Source organism: Mesoplodon mirus (assembly GCF_964341445.2).
Source record: "Mesoplodon mirus genome assembly, chromosome: 16".
NCBI classification, from domain to species: Eukaryota; Metazoa; Chordata; class Mammalia; order Artiodactyla; family Ziphiidae; genus Mesoplodon; species Mesoplodon mirus.
The window spans coordinates 14,369,280-14,389,293 of NC_138992.1; the positions used below are offsets into that span (position 1 = coordinate 14,369,280).

Genomic DNA, 20,014 nt, shown 5'->3' on the forward strand with positions numbered 1-20,014 from the left:
CAATAAATTTAGAGAAAAACTAATAGATAGGGTGGCAGCAAGAGTCTAATTGCCCAGACACCATATGCTGTAACGTAACACGAGGAAAGGTGATAATTTCAAATATGCTAGGAAGTTGAATAGGGACAAACACTTGTATAGGAATATGCAACCAACAGGAAACAAAATGAAACACATCACCACCCAAGTTCTTGGCAGCAGGAATCCCCTCCACCAATAATTTAATAATATAGTGACAAGAGAACTGCAGTGCAAAGTGAGAAAATGATCCCTAAGTGATTGCTACCACCTATTTTGTCAAAATTCATTCTAATTTGTGATGAAACTGGGCAACCCAAAAGGTCAACAGAAAGTGTGTCTAATCTTATAAGGCTAAGAAGAAAAGGGAATATTTCTGCTCTGAACATAGTTCATGGACTTTCCCACCTGCTCTTCTGCACTTTAATTTCTCCCAGTCCATGGACTATTGCCTAAGAAAAGAGTCAACTCAAATGCAAACCAAATGACTAAATAATAGCTAACATTTACTGAGCACTTATTAAGTATTAATGACTGCTCTATGTAATTTGTAAGTATCATCTCATTGAATCCCCACAATAATGCCATTTACAAATCAGAAATCTAAAACAGAGGTTACAAAACTTGTCCAAGGACACAAAAATAGTAAGAGATGGAGCTGGGACAAGAACCCAGGCATTCTGTACACGAAGCTCTGCACTCTTACATTACACTATCCTGCCTATATCACAATGTAGGAGCATAATATAAGACACAAAGCACACAAATAGAATTCTCTTCACCTCAACTATAATATCTTAGTTGAACTTACTTTTTCCACCTGAGCTACTGAAATGACTTCATTAGCTACTTGAGGTATCTCCATCCTCCATAGCATCCTCAGTATTGCCATGAGGTTATCTTTCTAGACCTGGATCTTGCCACATTCCTCCTCTACTTTAAACCACCCAATAATAAAGTCCTAACTTCTTTCAGGACCTTAATGTTCAATGTTTAGGCCCTCAGTGTTCACTTAATGTTCGAATAGCATGTATATGTCTTGCTTCCCAGCTAAACTGTAAACAACCTGAAGGAACAAACCTTTATTAATCATTGTAGTGTTGGCTAACGTGAATTACTGATTTAGCTGCACGCAAACCAAAAGCCTTAAATAGACTCCAAACTCATCCACCTTTGCTCCCCTCTTCACATCACAGGCCCTTCTTCTAAGCTCTGACCCTTAAATTTCTAATTGCTGGCTATACTTTTTGATAGTTATTGAATAAACACTACGCTAAGAGCACTTTGCATATACTATCTTATTTAACTCCAACAACCTTATAAAATGGGCATTTTTATCTCTATTTCACAGATAAAAAATCAGAAGTTCAAAGAAATTACCTATCTTTGAGCAAGTTATAGAACTAAAGCTGGAACCGGGACTAGAACCCGCCTGTATCAGGCTGATTCCAAGTCCTGCGATTAAGTAGCAATATTGGCTCTCTCTCCTAAAAGTCTTTCATCTACTGTCAGAGGCTGAGTTACTTTCAAATTTACTTAAATACCAGGTGTTTCTCTACCCTCTGGGTCCTCAGACGGCACCTCAGTCGGGCATCACATGAAAACTGCTCTCCTAACAAGTTCTTGCTCTATTACTCCAGGGGGGGTCATCCTAGGCATCCTCTCTGTAGGGAGTTTCTCCTGTCACCAAAGTCCTGCTCATAAGCACTCCAATTCAGGTTCATAAGCAGTTCTCAGGATGTGGTCCCCAAGACCCTTCCACAAGGTCCACAGGGTCAAAACTATTTTTATAATAATTGTCAGACGTGCAACAGAGGAGTTGCGACAGAGACCACATGGCCCACAAAACTGAAAACATTTGCTATCTGACTCCTTATGGAAAAACTTTGCCAATCCCTGCTTTAGAGCATGAATCTTTCAAAAAATGATGCTTATATTTCTTTTTAAATGAAACAGATGTTGCATTTTGCATCAAAATGTACTTTTTATTTAAAAAAATAAAACAAAAACAAACAAAAATGAACTCTGTATCAAACATACTAAGAAACCTTCAAAGCAAATCCTGAAAAAAACTGACTACAATCCTCCAGGAGGTTACATAGCAGCCCTTCTCTCTTATGATTTAAGATCTTATTATGAGTTTACCCAGGACTACCTACCAAAGCTGAATATCCATCACCATCAAAAAGAGACTACAGATCAGGCTGGACAGGGGTAAGACCTTTAGAGGCCACCCACTAAAGATGATGGGTGACTTCTGCTGCCAGCTGTGAATGAATATCTAATATGGAACTGGCCTTTCTGCCATGAGTGACTATAAGGCTGGACAAAATATATGAAGCAACTGCTTTCAGGCAGTGGGACAATAGGCAGAGCAGAACCGGGATGCCTGCGAAAAGGAAAGCAGGTGAGGTAAGTCCTCCAATTGCCCTCTTCCTTGCACAACGGAGGAGGAATTCAAGAGGAGCACAGCAGTCTTAAAGGACTGAGAAGACAGAGACCGGAGTTCAGGGAGGGTGAGCAGCAGGCGTTTTGCAAGACAGAGCACTGGAGGGGGGCATGCAGGGAAAGCCCCTGAGGGATCTGCACAGAGATCCCCTTGAGTCTGATGCTGAATCCTAAGCTGCTGAGGAACAACTGCTGGGAGCTGTGAAGTGAACAATTCCCAGAATTCACGCAGGACCGGAAGACATTCAAATTCCATCCAGCAGAGCAGAGCTTTCTCCTTGAACTCTCTGGGCAATCAACAGAGACTCCAGAAAGAGCAAGCTTTGTAACAAGGCTAAATTAGCCCTAAAGTAAAGCTACACTAGACCTGCCCTAAGGAAGTTTAACAACAAGCCTGGGATGGATCAGCCTAATCCACAAATTACTTAGCTGCCAACCAAAACAAAGGTCAATACTCTTTAAAAGAAGATGACAAAATCCCAAAACTCAACAACGTAATACACACAAGTGGCAACAGAGATGACAGAATTAGCAGACAAGGATATTAAAATAGCTATTATAAATACGCTCCATGTGCTCAAGCATACAGAGGAAAACATGAGCATAATAAAGAGAGAAATAAGATTCCATTTAATTCTTTTTCATGTCTTCTAAAGCTGAAAAATACAGTCTCTGAAATTAAAAATTCCCTGGATAGATTTAGTCTATTAGACACTTGAGAAGACAGGACTAATGAACTTGAAGACCCAGCAAAAGAAACTATTCATACTAAAGTCAGAGAGAAAAAAAGACTTGAAAAAAATCACCAGAGCTTCAGTGACTTATGAGACATTACCAAGCAGCTTAACATACATGTAATTGGAGCCCCAGAAGGAGAAGAGAGGGGAGAGAAATAGCAGCAGAATTTTTTTCCAAATTTGATCAAAACTGTAAGCCTACAAATCCATAAAGCTCGAAGAACACCAGACAGAATAAACAAAGAAAATCACACCAAGGCACATCACAATCAAATTGCTGAAAAACAGTGATATTAAAAGAAAAACAAAAAGATTATGTTGCTCCCCTGCTTCCATATATAATATAAAATAAAAACAAATTTAATCCAAACAAAGCAAATAACATCTTTCTAGATCTTCTCATCAAAAAATTGTGGTCAAGCTCAGCAAAACTGAACTTTTCTCAATTCTGTAGAGGCCTTCCTTTACCAGTACCCTTAGCATCAGCTTAGTCTGTCTATTGAGTAATTAAGCATGAACAAAATATAGTTAAATTACTGGAAAATAACTATCATAATGCTGTATACTGTACAGTTCACAAATGTCACATACTTTTTTTTTTTTTGGCTGTGTTGGGTCTTTGTTGCCGGACGCAGGCTTTCTCTAGTTGCGGCGAGCAGGGGCTACTCTTTGTTGCAGTGCATGGGCTTCTCATTGCGGTGGCTTCTCTTGTTGCGGAGCACACGCTCTAGGCACTCAGGCTTCAGCAGTTGCCGTGTGTGGGCTCAGTAGTTGTGGTTCGCAGGCTCTAGAGTGCAGGCTCAATAGTTGTGGAGCACGGGCTTAGTTGCTCAGCAGCATGTGGAATCTTCCTGGACCAGGGATCAAACCCATGTCTCCCGCATTGGCAGGCAGATTCTTAACCAGTGCGCCACCAGGGAAGTCCCACAAATGTCACATACTTTTGATTGTATGTTCCTTGAGGTCAGATACCTTCATGTTTCAGCCCATAAATTTCTAGTGCAGTCTCTAGTGGCTCATGGGGGTCTGAACACATATGAATGAGTCAATCTCATCTTATCCGAAGTACATCACTATGTGGTATGTAAAACAAGATGAGAAAACAGATGCCCAGAGGGATTAAATGATTGTCCCAAGGTTACCCAAAAGGTGAGCAGTATCTTGCATCCCTAGAGCAATGCCACCACTCAGGGTTACATCAAAATAGACACAAAAGAAATAAATTTTAATTATTACTTACTCTGAGTTTCCACAAGATCCAAAGCAACACTAGAAGCTGTGTCCATTCCAGAGCTGATGCAGGACTGGAAGTTTTTCAAGGAGGAGAGTGCAGATTCTACACCACTGAAGGATATAAAACCAGTTGAACCTGAACTTGAAGGCCCTGGCATCTTGAATTATTACCTAAGTTTTCAAACACAATGAAACAAAATTTATGAATAAGAATAATAACTGCATAGGAAAACAGAACCACTATAAACATCCATATGATTGTATCCAATATCCCACAAGTGCTACACAATTATCTACATTCTATATCACTTGAAAGGATATCAAAGCATTGTCCCATCATCTGGGCCACCAAACACAATAGATGAATTTCAATATATAAAGAAGATGTACGTCAGTATATAAAGGAGGGAGAACACCCTCTTCCAAAAGATTCCCTGATGCTCTAAAGAATTCAACAATAGCACAGTTTCCAAAAACCTAAAACACAAGTGTGTCAGAAAAAGTACATTGCTCATATAAAGCATTCTTCCAAAAAAATGAAAATAGTAGCAATAAAATAGTTAAATAAGGGAGAGTTTTGAAAACCTGTAATTTTTAACTTATCTGACACATATACATATTAAATTCTGAAAACTATAAGAAAACTTTTATTTCTGACAGTTCCTCTGGGTTCTAAGATTTATAGACTTGGTGAGATCCCAGATTCTGTTTCAGAAAAAAACAGAATTTGTCTGTAAATTGTTATCTTCTGGTAGCTCACCCACTGTAACAATTTCAATTATTATCTTCATATTAAAATACTCCCTAATCTGTATATTCAACCGCCAACTCTTTAAGCTTTGGACTACTTACGTAAAGCTCCCTACAAAAAGACATCTTTGCTTAATTCACAAACCACCTGAAATTCAGCCCACTGAAACCATCCAGAAAAGTGGAGAGAATTTATACAGGCTTAGAAGAAAGGCTGTATGGTAGCAAAAAAGGTATTTTCTCAGAATCATACTGATACAGCGTGAATTCAGGTTCTGCCACTGTACTGCTGAGTGACCACGGACAGATTGCTTAGCTGTCTAGTATCAGTGGCCCTTCCAATCCTCTCCACTGCCACCATGTTTACCTCACAACTGGATTACTACAGCAGTTTCTCAATTATTGGTCCCTTTTCATTAAATTCATCCATTCATTCAACAAATAGGCCTGTCAATCATTAGATTCATTAAAAATGACACAGGGTATAAAAAGGGAAGGTCACAGAGAAGATGTTTAAGATGTTAATTTCTATTTTTGAGGTGTTAGTCTACTACAAACATCCACAATACAACTCATCATCAATTCAAATCATTCAGTTAACAAATATTCAGTAAGTATTTTTTGGAACATAGCATAGAGGGTCTTAGTGAAGGATAAAGGTCCAGGTAGACCTGGGGATTTTAACTTTATCTGTTTTTTTTTCTTTAAATGATCTTAAAAATCAAGACCTGAAGCAAATATGGCAAAATGTTACAGATGTTAAAATCCAGATGATGGAACAAGGGTTCTCATTATGTTATCTTCTAAGAGCTTCTGTGGTGTTAAAATTTCACACTGAGAGAGAGAAGACATGACCGTGTATATGAATGAAAAACCAATAATGACAAGGGGAGAAGCGGTGGGTGGGTGGGTGGGATGAATTGGGAGATTTGAATTGACATGTATACACTAATATGTATAAAGTAGATAACTAATGAGAACCTGCTGTATAGCACAGGGAACCCTACTTTACTTCACTGTACAGTAGAAGCTATCATGACATTGTAAAACAACTACACCCAATAAAAAAAAAAACCAATAATGGTGTTTTGAATATGTGTGTTTTGGTGAAAGACAATATTTATTTACAATCTCACTTTATTACACCAAACAAGTTGGGATAGTTAACACAATATGAACACAAACATGCAATAAGGTGGAAAATATGTAAATTCATAAAAATCAGGATCAAAAAACAGATTAAAGGGAAAACCAAGTACATGAGAAAATTTAGAATGTAATCATATAAGCTTTAGGATTCTTTTTTTTTTTTTTTTTTTTTTTTTTTTTTTTTTTTGCGGTATGCGGGCCTCTCACCGCTGTGGCCTCTCCCACTGCGGAGCACAGGCTCCAGACGCGCAGGCTCAGCGGCCATGGCCCACGGGCCCAGCCGCTCCGCAGCATGTGGGATCCTCCCGGACCGGGGCCCAAACCCCCGTCCCCTGCATCGGCAGGCAGACTCCCAACCACCGCGCCACCAGGGAAGCCCGCTTTAGGATTCTTTATGATTCTACACAGCACTATATTTGTAAATACAAACTTGGCTATGAGATTTCCTGACAAGCAAAACAAAAAGTGAAAATTACAGAATTCTCTTTCTCCATAAAGTACGCCAAGAACTCAAGAAAAATAAGACTTTCCATGGCAATCAAGGCAGCATGGATCATCACGTATGAGATAATAAGAGTCACACTGAAAAATGTCCTTAACAATATTCTTACGATACAGCAATAGTAAGCTTCCGAGGACTGTTTCTTAGATTATGTCTCAGGGTAAGCTAAGGACAGGACACGTGTGGCAGATTCCAGCTCAGTGCCCACCAAACCCATTTCCTCTTCAACCTGCTCGTACAGCTAGACCACAGTTTGCAGCCTTCCTTGCAGTTACGTGTGGCAGTATGATTGAATTCAAGGCAGTGAAACAGAAGCCACTGCCAGGCCCCATCCATGAAAACGGCACTCTATCTCCACACTCCTTCCCATTTGTCAGCTTGAAACAGGCAAGCAATGACCTTAGAAGCCACATACTGAAGATAGAGAACCACCAAATGGAAGGAGCCTAGGTTCCTACTTCACTGCCTGGAGGAAAAGTGCCCACCAATCAGGTTCCATGCATGAAAGAAAAGGAAAACTTCAATTGTGCAAAGCCATTTAGATTTGGGGGTATACCTATTATAACACCAACTGTTACTCAAAAAATACAATCCCGCAAAGATCAAACGATATGGTTCAAGTATTCAGTTTTCTAGTCAATCTTGATTCTAGTGTAAGTCTAAATTGTCTAGAGCAGCAATGTCTAATAGAACTTCCTGCCATGACAAAAATGTTCTATAATCTCACTGTCCAATACAGAAGCTATTAGGCACGTGTGACTATTGATTAGCAGTGATTACTGAGAGTCATAATATAATGACTATTGATATGATTAGCGTGGCTGAGGAACTGAGTTTTAAAGTTTATTTAATTTTAATCAATTTAAATTTAAGTAGCCATATTGGAAGTCAACTACACTTTAAAAAAATAATAGTAACATATATCTACATGCATTAAAACAGATTTAGAAATCTTTTTATATTGATTACCAAAACTTAAAAAAAAAAGAAACTGTTATTCTTGGTACATATTTACATTCATTAATCAGTTTATTAGCCATATCTGTCTTTAATACTATGACACCAGTATTTTTCTGAAGATATATTATCTCAATGTGGTCTTATTATTTTAATTTGTCATAGAATTTCCCGCTATTCTCTTCAAAATTGCATGTCATGCTTATGAATGTGAAACTGTTGACACCTTCATATGACTCTTCTATGAAGACCATGATTTTTTTTTTAATTGTGAAACACTACAGGTGCCAGGGAACCTGGTAATCTCAGAAGTAATGCTTCTAGATGGAGAATATTTTCTATTATAATTTTTGAAATAGATATATGTAAATATTTCATCACTAATATTTCTACATACTGTCTTTTTGCCTCTTTTCAAGCAACTCTGTTCAACAAATATTTTTATAAAACAAAATTTATGAAATAAGTTGCCTATTTATTATTCTTGTCAATGCTTTGCTATATTAAAATAATGCAAAATCAAAAAAAATTTTAAATAGCCACATGCACCTAATGGCTACTGCATTGGATAGCACTGTTCTGGAAACACAATTATCAAAGTGTATACACACACACACACATACACACACACCGAGGGTAAGCCAGATGGAGTAAAGCCACAGTATGAACATGATATATCTTCCTGGAATATTAATTTTACTTAAAGATAACATGAAACACGTTTATATTAAAAATAAACATTAGTTACGTTATAGAGTAGAATATGGAGGTGATACTAGTAGGGGTTAAACACTGTAGCCTCTGGAGCCAGACTACATGAGCTCGAAGCCTGATTTTGCCAATTAAGTAGCTGAATAACTTTAGGCAAGTTATTTAACCTCTCAATGCTTCACTTTTCCTTTCTGCAACATGGGCATGATCCAGTGCCGACTTCAAGGATTACTGGGAGGACTGAATGAGTTCATACGTATAACAAAACACTCAGAATAATGTCTGGCATATAATCTTTCAAAATGAGAGCAAATATTACCATCAAGTTAATCATACAATACTGTGAGCAGCAATACAGAAGAGTGCATAAGTGAACGGACCTTGGACACAAATGCCTGGAAATTCCACCTTGTCCACCCCAATTAAAACTGCATCACTCTGGTTGAGTTGCTTAACTTCTCTATCTTCAGTTTGCTCCCGTGTAAAAAGGAGATAATCACATCTATCTCACAGCATTATTGTAAGAATAAATTAAATTTTTTAAAATAAATAAATAAATAAATTTATTATTTATTTTTTTTTGGCTGCTTTGGGTCTTCGTCCCTGTGTGCGGGCTTTCTCTAGTTGTGGTGAGTGGGGGTTACTCTTCGTTGTGGTGTGCGGGCTTCTCATTGCGGTGGCTTCTCTTGTTGCGGAGCACGGGCTCTAGAGCGCAGGCTCAGTAGTTGTGGCATGCGAGCTCAGTAGTTGTGGAGCAGGGGCTTAGTTGCCCCGTGGCATGTGGGATCTTCCCAAACCAGGGCTCGAACCCGCGTCCCCTGCATTGGCAGGCTGATTCTTAATCACTACGCCACCAGGGAAGTCCCCTAAATTAAATTTTGTAGTTTTCTCAAACTTGTCTTATCTTAAGAATCAGTTGAAATACTTACTAAAAATACAGCTATTAATGGATACTATCTCAGACCTATTGAATCAGTCTCTAGTGGACACTGAGGAAACTGTATTTTTATGAAGCACCCCAAATAACTCAAGTATGGAGAACACTGAGGTAACTTTGTCCCCCCAAATTTATGTTTACCCTAACTCCCAATGTGATGATATATAGAGATGGAGCCTTTGGGAGCTGATTAAGTTTAAGTGAGGCGGGGAGCCCTCACAATGGGATTAGTGCATTAGAAGAGGAAGAGACACCAGGGTTTGCGCTCTCTGTTCACCACGTAAAGATACAGTAAGGTGGCTGTCTACAAACCAGGAAGAGAGCCCTCACCAGCATCCAACCATACCAGCACCATGGTCCCCAACTTCCAGTCTCCAAATCTGTGAGAAATAAATTTCTGTTGCTTAAGCCACCAGTCTATGGTATTTTTTTAATAGCAGCCTGAGCTAAGACACAATGTATATAAGGATTAATATAATCCAGGATAAATGGAAATGTCTACTACATGGGAGCGATCCTTATATGAATGCAAAATTCACATTACTCCAATGAAACTTTACACTTGCGGAGAGGTGGGGAAAACGTCCGTCTGTTAATTCTGCACTATCAAGAGGAACGACTCAGATCGAGGAGCAAAGAGAATGGCTGGAGGCGAAAGATGGACTCAACGCACTTTTCCCTATTTCTCCCACTAAGTACAGCTAAGTACATAATTCACAGGACAGCCCCCCACAGCAAAGAATTATTTGGCACCAAATGTCAACAGTGCAGTGGTTGAGAAACCCTGGTTTAAACTAATCCCCCTTGGAGCCTCCCCCAGGGAACTGTCACTGTTTTGTTCTCTGTACCTATGGTCTCAAAGAAAGTTTAAAACAAGGTTATGCATTTCCTGAGCTTTCCCCTAGCATGTTATGTTGCCTTCCCTAATAGGCCTTGTCTTTGTCTGTTGGTGCTGCTGTAACAAAATACCAGACACAGTAACGTATAAACGACAGAAACATTTCTCACAGTTCTGGAGGATGGGAAGTCCAAGGTCAAGGCACCAGCATAGTCGCATTCTGGTGAAGGCCCTCTTCCGGTGATTCATGGCCAGGGGCTTCTAGCTCTGTGTCTTCACATGGTAGAAGGGGCAAGGGAGCTCTCTGGAGCCTCTTTTACAAAGGTATTAAGGCTACTAGGAAGGCTCCATCCTCGTGACCTAAGCTCTTCCCAAAGGCTCTACCTCTTAATACCATCACACTGGCTTTAGGAATTCAACATATGAATTGGGGGGTGGGGGTAGGAAGGGGACACAAACATTCAGACCAGAGCAGGTCTATAAGATTCTCTGTAGGTGAGGCCAATTATTAGCTAATATAAAAATAAAAATACTCCTCTCATCTTTCTGTACAAGTGGTAAGTACAGAGCAAATAGTTTAGATACTGTGCTGACCTCCTTTAAATCCACAGGGTCCTATACAAGTTCAGCCATAGCTGTATCTTCTTTTTCAATACGCAAGGTTACATCTTTATGAAGCCCTCTCAGTTGCTTGTTCTCTCCATGCTACCACTATCCCTCTCTCTCCCTCTCCCCACCACCCCGTTCTATTTTAAAAACCATCATAACTACTTGCTCCCATATCTGCCACTCTTTCACCCTGGGAGCAAATTAAACTAGAATTCTGACAGATTCCACATTTCATAGAACAGTTCCTCACACAAAATAGGTGACCAGTAAAGATTTGGGAGAGTTACATTAATAACAGAAACCACCATTTCTAGGTTCCCTATAGCAAGCCATAAACTGGTGCCCCTACAATTCGTTCTCATTATCGTTAATCCTCACAACCATTTATAGGAGAGAAAAGGAAACTGACGCCCAGAGAGTTTATTTAAACGATCTGCCCAAGGCCCTGCTTCGAAAGCCGGCTCAAACCAGATTTATTTAGATCAAGAATTCATGATCTCACACTACTATATATAAAATAGACAAAACAAGGTCTTACTGTATAGCACGGGAAACTATATTCAATATCTTAATAACCTATAAAGGAAAAGAATCTGAAAAGGAATATATATATATATATATATATATATATATATATATATATATATATACACACATTTACCTGAATCACTCTCTCTCTATATATATATAATTATACATATATATTTACCTGAATCAATTTGCTGTACACCTGAAATTAACACATTGTAAGTCAACTATATTTCAATACAAAATAACAAAAGAATTCGTGATCTTTGCCCCACACACATAGAGCCCAAGGATGGAGAGATGGCGTCTTGGAGAGGGAGGTAAACCGCCCCAGCCTCATTGCTGTGGCGTGAAAAGAACTAGGACCATAACACAGGTCCACAGACCGTAGCTCGGGGCACCGGCGGAGAGCCCGAGAGGGAGGCAACACCTCCCATCACCCTCCCCATCGCCATGCCCCGCTCTTGCCTTACCTGGCTGCCCGATGTAGCTCCGTCTGGCTGCGCCCGGACTTCCCACACCGGGACCCCCGACTACTTCCGTAACTCCCTTCCCCTGTCGCTGAAACGGCGAGCGCGGGCTCAGGCGTCATCAGTCTTCGCCGGCGAGTGGTCACATGACGCCCCGCCCCGCTCTCCGCCCCTTTGTCATGTGACGGCCGAGGGAGCGCCGGGCGGAAGTCGGGGTCCGGCCGGCTCTGGATAAGGGCTGGGGGTAGAAGGGGACCCCTGCGGAAACGGGGGGGTGGGGGCCGGAAAGCTGACTCCGCGCGCGACCGCCGGCCCTGCGCGTGCGCCCTGGCCCGGCCCGCGTGACAGGTGAGTAGCGTCGGTGTGCGCGCGCCCCCTCCTTCACGTCCTCCGTCCCCTCCCCCGCCCCAGGGCTGGGCCGCGCTGGCCGTGGTGGGGGCTTCTGCGGCATGGGGTGGGGTCTGGATGGGGGAACCTGGCGTGGAGGACTGAGGGTTTTCCTGGAGCTGCTGCTGCAGTCCAGGCTCTGCAGCTCCTCCACACAGGTGGAAACAATTTTCCACACCTCTTTGGCGCTTTAGTGATGTTCAGCTGCTTAGTCTGCATCTGATCCTTCCAAGTTTCCGGGAGCAATGTTCTGTGGACGTCGTGATTTCTCCATTTACTCTCCAGAAACCTGAGTGGTTGGTGGAAGCTTTTACGGTCTCACGGACCCGGGTTTGAATTCCAGTTCTACCACGGGCTGTGAGTTTGGGCAAGTCATTGCTCCTCTCTGCACCTTAATTCCCTCACCTACGTATGACATGCCAAAGTCCTTTGAATTTCAAAAAATAGTTTCGAGGGTCCTAATTTGTCTGTGGTCGTACAGTTAAAAAAAACTAAAAAACACAGAGCCGGTAATGGAACCGGGTCTCCTGATTGATTCCAAGTGCGTGGAGCTTCCTCCAGCCTAGGAGATGCTGGGAGAAGGGGGAGAGAGAGGCTTTACTGCCTTTGCCCACAACAGGGAACACCTTCCGGTTTTTCTTCTTTCTTTTTCGGGATTCTCAGACTAGAGTGATTAGACTTCTTTTAGAACTTTTCTGGAAGAGATATGCCGGTCACTTTTGATCAACAACCGCTATAGTTTGTTCCTGATAACGGATTGGTGGAGACCAGTGCTTCCTTCTTTATGGAACTGAGGTTTTGTAAAAGGATTAAAATAGATCAGTCTTCTTTTGTCCTCTGAGTAGGATAAAGAGTGGTTCTTCCCAGGGCAACTTAATTTTCAGATTTCAGTTCTGTACTCATTGGGTAATTGGTATGATGTTGCCATGCTTTATTCTTGAAAGCATGTTGTCTTTTGTCTAGGATTACTTTACAAACTAAAAGTCACAATTCCATACCAAATTCTGGAAAGTGAAGTTACAACCACTTTTCTGGGTGCCTTGTAGAAACAAAATTGGGAAATTGAGTGGGATCTCTGGTTTCATTGCATGTCAAATAGTAAGAGAGCCTCTACTGAGAAAGCTGGTCTTTATGAGTTGTCTTCATCCCTAGCACCAGCAGAACCTCTAAAAGGAAGATTTGTTGGGGGCGGGGGAGAGATGAACTGGGAGATTAGGACTGACATATATACACTAATATGTATAACGGAGATAACTAATGAGAACCTGCTGTATAGCACAGGGAGCTCTACTCAGTGCTCTGTGGTGACCTAAATGGGAAGGAAATCCAGAAAAGAGGGAATAGGGGATATATGTATACATATAGCTGAGTCACTTCTCTGAACAGCAGAAACTAACACAACATTGTAAAGCAACTATACCCCAATTAAAAAAGAAAAAGGAAGATTTAATATAGCTTCTTCTACCATGTTTATTTGCATCTCATTCTACAGTGAATTTTTTTTTAATCTCAACTAAGTCTTAACATCTTCTATAAAGCCACCTCCCTCTGAGTTCACTGCAACATGATTAAGCATCTTTAATTATGCTTCTTAGATTCTGTTCTTTAGGACCAGTTTTTCAGCCAACAGTGAGGCTATTTACCAAAGACTTTAGCCGAATAATATTTTAAAAGTCGCCCGCAGTGTAACTCTTAGGTAAAAAGGATTAAAATAAGACTTGGACACACAAGAATTTTGACTTAAGTCATTATCCCAGGCCTAAGCCTCCCTGACCACGTGCATGCAGGCGCCGAGTATATCTGTCTGTCTGTTTGTTGGGAAAGAAGGCAGGTCATGTTGCCTTGCTTTAAGCTGTTTTCTCTTTGGCCACATTGTCTGTCCTATCTTGGTATCCAAACGGTAGCAGTTAGACCTGTTCATCATAGCCTGCCCTCCTCTGAATTGAGTCTATAAAGTTTCATTCTCCTGAGACCTGGGTTAGTTTAGTGGTCTTCAGAGGACTTCAGGTGACTTTTGTTCTCATCTTCCTTTATTTTCTCACTTGTCTTACTTTCCAAGGCAGGCCGTTTCAGTGGGAAAAATGGAATGAAATTATCTGAAATTCAGCCTGTTAGAGATCAACATGGCTTAACAAGCAAGCATCACAGAGAAAACTGAACAGACTTGTTACTCATTTATGCCTTAATGTGTATTATACACAACCCTCATGAGAGAGAGTTCTGGACAGCTGTAGTGGCTTCTCAGTAATCTCTGCTATGGGACCCAACTCCACCTCCCCTATCTCTGCTTCTGTCCCTTAGTACTTACTTGTAACCCCTTCCTGGAATGCCCTTCTCATAGATCACTATAGGTAAACTAACAAATTACCCTCAAACCTAGTGGCTATAAAACAATAAGCATTTATTGTCTTATTAACGTTTGTGGTCAGGAATCAGCTCTGTGGCTTAGCTGGGTGCCTTTGGCTCAGGGGCTCTTGGGAGGTTGCTGTGTTGTGAACACAAACCTGGGGTTGGGGGGATCCATTTTCCAGCTCACTCAAGTGGTGGTTGGCAGACTTCTCCATCGTCCCAAGGGCTCCTCCACAGGGCTGTCTCACAACCTGACATCTTGCTTCTCCCAAGACACACACGCTGGAAAGGGCTCCCAAGCCAGAAGTCACAGTCTTTTTTGCAATCTCATTTCAGAAATGGTATCTTTCACATCTGCCCTATTCCCTTCTTTAGGTGGGAGACAGTCAGTCGCACTCAGGGAGTGAATAGGAAGGTGGAGGTCATTGGGGACCATCTAAGGGGCTATAGATACCCTTACTGCTTGATCCCTCACTTGCTTCTGGCCTCTGCTCAAATATCATCTTATCAGAGAGGCTTTTACAAACTCCTGTATGTAAAATAACACACGCTTCATCCCTTTGTCATGCTTTTCTTTACAGCGCTATCAAAGCCTGATATGTAATATGTTTATTTGTTTATCTCTTTCCCACTCCCAATAGTATGTAGGCTTCAGGAGAGCAGGAAGTTAGTTGTGTTCACCTGAGGACGGTAGCCTCAGGTCCTAAAACAGTGCTTGGCACATAGTAGGCACTGGGTAGATATTTGTTGAATAAGTGAATCTGTATCATTGGAAATGCTTTCACCTGCATATAATCCAGAACCCAATTAACATTAGGTAAACCATAAAAGCAGTCCATTTAACAAGGATTACAGAGGTAGGTAGTGCCACAGTTGAATCAAGGAATCAGTAACATCAATAAGAATTTAGATTCTTTCCTTCCGGGATTAGCTACATCAAGTCTTTTCTCATGGAGAGAAGTAAATAAAGCGTTGAGAAAGAGGCCAAGAGTAGCAATTTAGCAAAGTCCCTCTACAAGGAAAACATGAAGAGTGGAAAATAAATGCCCTCCCTCCATATCAGAACTCATTATGTGTTATAAATTTTTTTCAGTGAGTTTGGAAGAAAAATATTGTGTGTGTGTTTCACACGGTTCCTTAAAAAAATGGAGATTTTCATACTTTTTTTATGGGGTGGGGATACAGGTCCTTTAATGGAGCGGCCAGTGTATCTGCAGACCTGGTTTCATCTGATGATTTACAGACCCCAGCTCTGAAGCCAGTTACACATTTCCCTGTGGCCGGACACAGAGTAGTTGATTATCCTCACGATGTTGGACTTTTTGGCTGAGAATAACCTCTGTGGCCAAGCAATCCTAAGAATTGTTTCCTGTGGCAACGCCATCATTGCTGAACTTCTGAGGCTCTCTGAGTTTATTCCTGCTGTATTCAGGTTAAAAGACCGAGCTGATCAACAGAAATATGGAGATATCATCTTTGATTTCAGCTATTTTAAGGTAATCTTCCTCAACAGCTTTTCTTACCAGTCTTTTCTACAAAAGCATGCTTTCTTTGGAAACCAGGAGACTCTGAGAGGTTAAGTAATTATGGAGAAAGAGTTAAAAAGAAAAGCTTTTCAACCAAATTTAGTATCAGCCAACTTTAAAATAATATAAACATACTGTGTGGAAGCCCTAACACAATATAATCAAATTTTAAAAAGATAACTTTGGTATAATGTATTTCACATTGAAGTACCCCACACTTAAAAGCATGTCAATTGTGGTTGCAATTCAAGTCCATTTCTTTCAAAGGGATTTTATATCTGTGCTTCTGATGTCTTCATTACTTTCTGTTCCACTGCTTTCAATTTTTGATATCCCTTTTGAGGCATAAGAACAAATTTTTAAAAGACTGTTTTGAAATTGTTACCAGTAATTCTGTTGGTTTGTGACTCTTTTCTTGATGTTTCACATAAATGTGTTTTCTTCTTAGGGTCCAGAATTATGGGAAAGCAAACTGGAAGCTAAGCCAGAGCTACAGGATTTAGATGAAGAGTTTCGGGAAAACAACACAGAAATTGTGACCAGATTTTATTTAGCATTTCAAAGTGTGCATAAATATATTGTAGACTTAAACAGGTATTGACTAATTTAGTCATAGCTTATTTTGATAGTAAATAGTGGAGAGGGAGAAGGGATGGACTAGAACGTGTATATCTTTCTGAGTTACTAAGAAATTTACTAGCTTATACCGTGGATAATTGTCTTTTCCTTCCTGTGGCACTAGTCATCTTAAGTATTTTAGAGTTTTAATATAATTTCCTGCTCTTGTTAAGTATTATAATCATCTTGCTTTGTACCAAGTCAGTTGGCTTTCAATCTTGATCCTAATTTAGTTTATTATATATGAGAAGTGAAAAAAAAAAAGACCTTATTTTTGTAGCGTTGGTAACCATAGCCTTCCTTCTTATCCCTGACCAGACAATATTGTCTTCCTTCTAGCCCTTAAGAATTCATTACTCATTAGCTTTTAAACTAACTAGTCCATGTTTTTATGCCATTATTCCCAAGATATCTGTAATTCATAAATCAGGACTATGGAATATTCCTTTTACTTGGAGTGGCCATAAATAATCTGTGGCCCTGATCACTATGAGTTCCTTCTCACAAATCTATTCCTAAGAGCATGAATGGCCACAAACTATTTGAAGGCCAGAATGCCTGCTATCTTGCCTAATCTTTTAAAAATCTTTACTGTCCTTCAAAGATATTAACATTTTTATTATCAATGAATAACTTGCTCTGGGGTTTTATTTCTAGATATCTAGATGAACTCAATGAAGGTGTTTATATTCAGCAAACCTTAGAAACGGTGCTTCTCAATGAAGATGGAAAACAACTTCTAGTAAGTAGTAGTGACCATTTAAAATTAAAAAATCAAGAATGTCAAACTTAGTATTACTTTTTTTTCCTGTAAGTCACAAATACATACAGTGTATCCTTCTTTAAGGAGAAGCAAAATAAATTGATAATTATCTTCTAACTGGCAGGTCTCTGTCTGAATTTAGAACATAGTACACTTTGAGCAGAGCTACAAGTGAATAAAGATTATGTACAGGTTATGAGCTTCCTCAGTGTAACAATCCTATCTTCTTTATCTTTTGCATCTCAGACATCTAACCTGGTACCTAGTACATCATGATCACTTAAGAAATGTTTGTTAAATAAGTGAATGACTTATTATGTATTCATAATGTTGGGATTCCATTTTGGTATCCCAAGCAAAATATGAAAAATAGACCAACTGAAAGATAGTCATTGTAAATTAAACTTTATTTTGCATAAACTTTTCAAAGCTCATTCTGTACAGAAGGTGAGAACCCTTTGGGGGGAACCTGCATTCTCCTTGTAATATAAAGTTTTTAGGAGGAACCAGAGCAGAGTGATCCTTTTACACATTATCAACTTCACTCCATAAGCATGTGTACTCCTGTGAACTTGGCTATTGTCTTTTTCTCATCATAGTGTGAAGCACTGTACTTATATGGAGTTATGCTCCTGGTCATCGACCAAAAGATTGAAGGAGAAATCAGAGAGAGAATGCTCGTTTCTTACTATCGATACAGGTATCCCTGGGCTAAGACTACACCCTCCAAAAGCACTGCTGTTGGTAAAGTATAGTGTAGGTTTCCATCCTCCTTTTATTGTGAACAGCAGCAATATGATCTAGAATGCAAAAGTGTAAGATTCTCATCACTTCTAAGTATAACATATAATGTAGAAATATAACAATCTGTGTTTTATATCATCATTATAATAGATTATATGTCATATAATCTAGTATATATAGAGTAATTTATTATAGATTATTAGAGATATATAGCTTATCATATCCATCATGATACCTCAGTTTTTTTTAAAAGGAATGTGAATTTTCCTTACCTGAAAGATAAATTTGGGAATTTTGGAAGTCTAGTGAATTTTTTTTTTTAAGTTTTCAAATACTACTCCTTGGCAGATGTAAGGAAATGAATGAGTTTTCTGTTATCATTTTCAGGTTGATACATTTTGAAAAGTTATCATTCAGGGCCAGGTTGAAAGTGAATTCTTACCCATGTATATGTAGAACCAAAAACAGAACAAACAGTAACACACATCCCAACCGTGTGTTATGTGTGTCTTTACAGAGCTATGACTTCAAGAAGCAGGGTCTTAAAAACAGGACCCACCTTAACCAGCTGTGATTTCAATCCCTAACGCACAGTTTTCAATTTGTTAAATACATGAGTCAGAATCTGGACACAGGGTCAATGTCAGAAATAATCAAGATTCGGGGAAGAAACAGTCAATAAGCAGGAGTCAGGAACTTGGGCTAAAGATGTGCAGGCTAGAATTAACATTTTCAAACTTACAAATTAGGACAAAATAAATAGGGCAAAAAGGCAGATCCTCAGCAGAGAGGGATTGTTTGGGGATGTTGTATTTTCAGCCATACTTGGTACTGTTGCCTTCTCAGCAGTAAATTAGGCTACTCAGCTAGCCTGTTCCTTTAGCTTTATCAGGATATGAGGAGAGTATCCACCAGCGTGTGTAATTCATTCACATCAGTTTGACCATGAGCTGTTTCACCATCCATGTTTTTTAAAATGGGCTATGAATGGTCTTGCCTCTATTTCTGAAAGTACGTGGAAAAACAAAAACAATAAACAACGTGAAGAAGAAGAAAAAAATCTGCTAATCAAGCACAGCTTTGACAATCCGGCTTTGTCCCTTAGGGTATAATGGCTAATTCATTAGAATGTGAGGATCCGCTACTGAAGAGACACTGAACAATTACAAGTCAGAGCAGTAGTAAAGGAGATTCTTACATCAGATAGGAGGTCATCTTCAAGTCTAAGATTGAGTCTCTTTGGGGGATTACTACTTCAAGCCACCAGAAAAATCACAGATGTTCTGCTTAAATCTCTGTAGAAGGTACATCTTGCCAAGAAAAACCAGTTGGTATATCCCACTTGAAAATGATAGCTTTTAAAAAAATTATTGTTTAAATTTATGAAAATTGGTAAAGGTTCACATCCTTTATCCACAATTTTGAAATCCAAAGAACTCTGACAAAAATATATGAACATACACACATGCACAACATGCATACAGAGTAACGACGTTGGCAGCAAACCTGACCTAACTTGAAATCTTTTGGAGTCAGCACCTGACTGGAGCAGACATGAGGCTATAGACAGTCTTCATTTATCTCACTTGTGTGAATGTTCATAAATTTTAATGTAGAAATATTAATATATCTTGATCATGGAATGCCATCTAAGACCCTGCTGGAGTATTATATTATACATGATATATGTATCATATTACTTTCTTATATTTGAAAAATGCTGTATTCTGAAACAAATCC

General features: G+C 39.7%; 2 protein-coding genes across 6 annotated transcripts in view; one reads left to right on the forward strand and one right to left on the reverse strand.

Annotated features, from left to right (window-relative positions):
• The window catches only part of NSMCE2 (NSE2 (MMS21) homolog, SMC5-SMC6 complex SUMO ligase), a 227,152-nt gene extending 215,079 nt beyond the window's left edge, over positions 1-12,073 (reverse strand). The window contains exons 1-2 of one of the 5 annotated variants that reach the window (XM_082601827.1): positions 11,891-12,065; positions 4,444-4,607 (exon numbers count right to left, since the gene is read on the reverse strand). In XM_082601827.1, the coding sequence (XP_082457953.1) occupies positions 4,444-4,594 (151 nt within the window). In that variant the 5' untranslated portion in view covers positions 4,595-4,607; positions 11,891-12,065. Of the gene's footprint in view, positions 1-4,443; positions 4,608-11,890 lie in introns of all 5 variants that reach the window. The other 4 variants (XM_082601825.1, XM_082601829.1, XM_082601826.1 and 1 more) reach the window with 4 other exon arrangements.
• A 53-nt stretch (positions 12,074-12,126) lies between these two features.
• WASHC5 (WASH complex subunit 5) overlaps positions 12,127-20,014 on the forward strand; it is a 52,009-nt gene continuing 44,121 nt past the window's right edge. Inside the window, exons 1-5 of the mRNA XM_082601831.1 lie at positions 12,127-12,235; positions 15,809-16,119; positions 16,598-16,743; positions 17,425-17,509; positions 18,130-18,230. Coding sequence (XP_082457957.1) covers positions 15,934-16,119; positions 16,598-16,743; positions 17,425-17,509; positions 18,130-18,230 — 518 coding nt within the window. The 5' untranslated portion in view covers positions 12,127-12,235; positions 15,809-15,933. The remainder of the gene's footprint in view (positions 12,236-15,808; positions 16,120-16,597; positions 16,744-17,424; positions 17,510-18,129; positions 18,231-20,014) is intronic.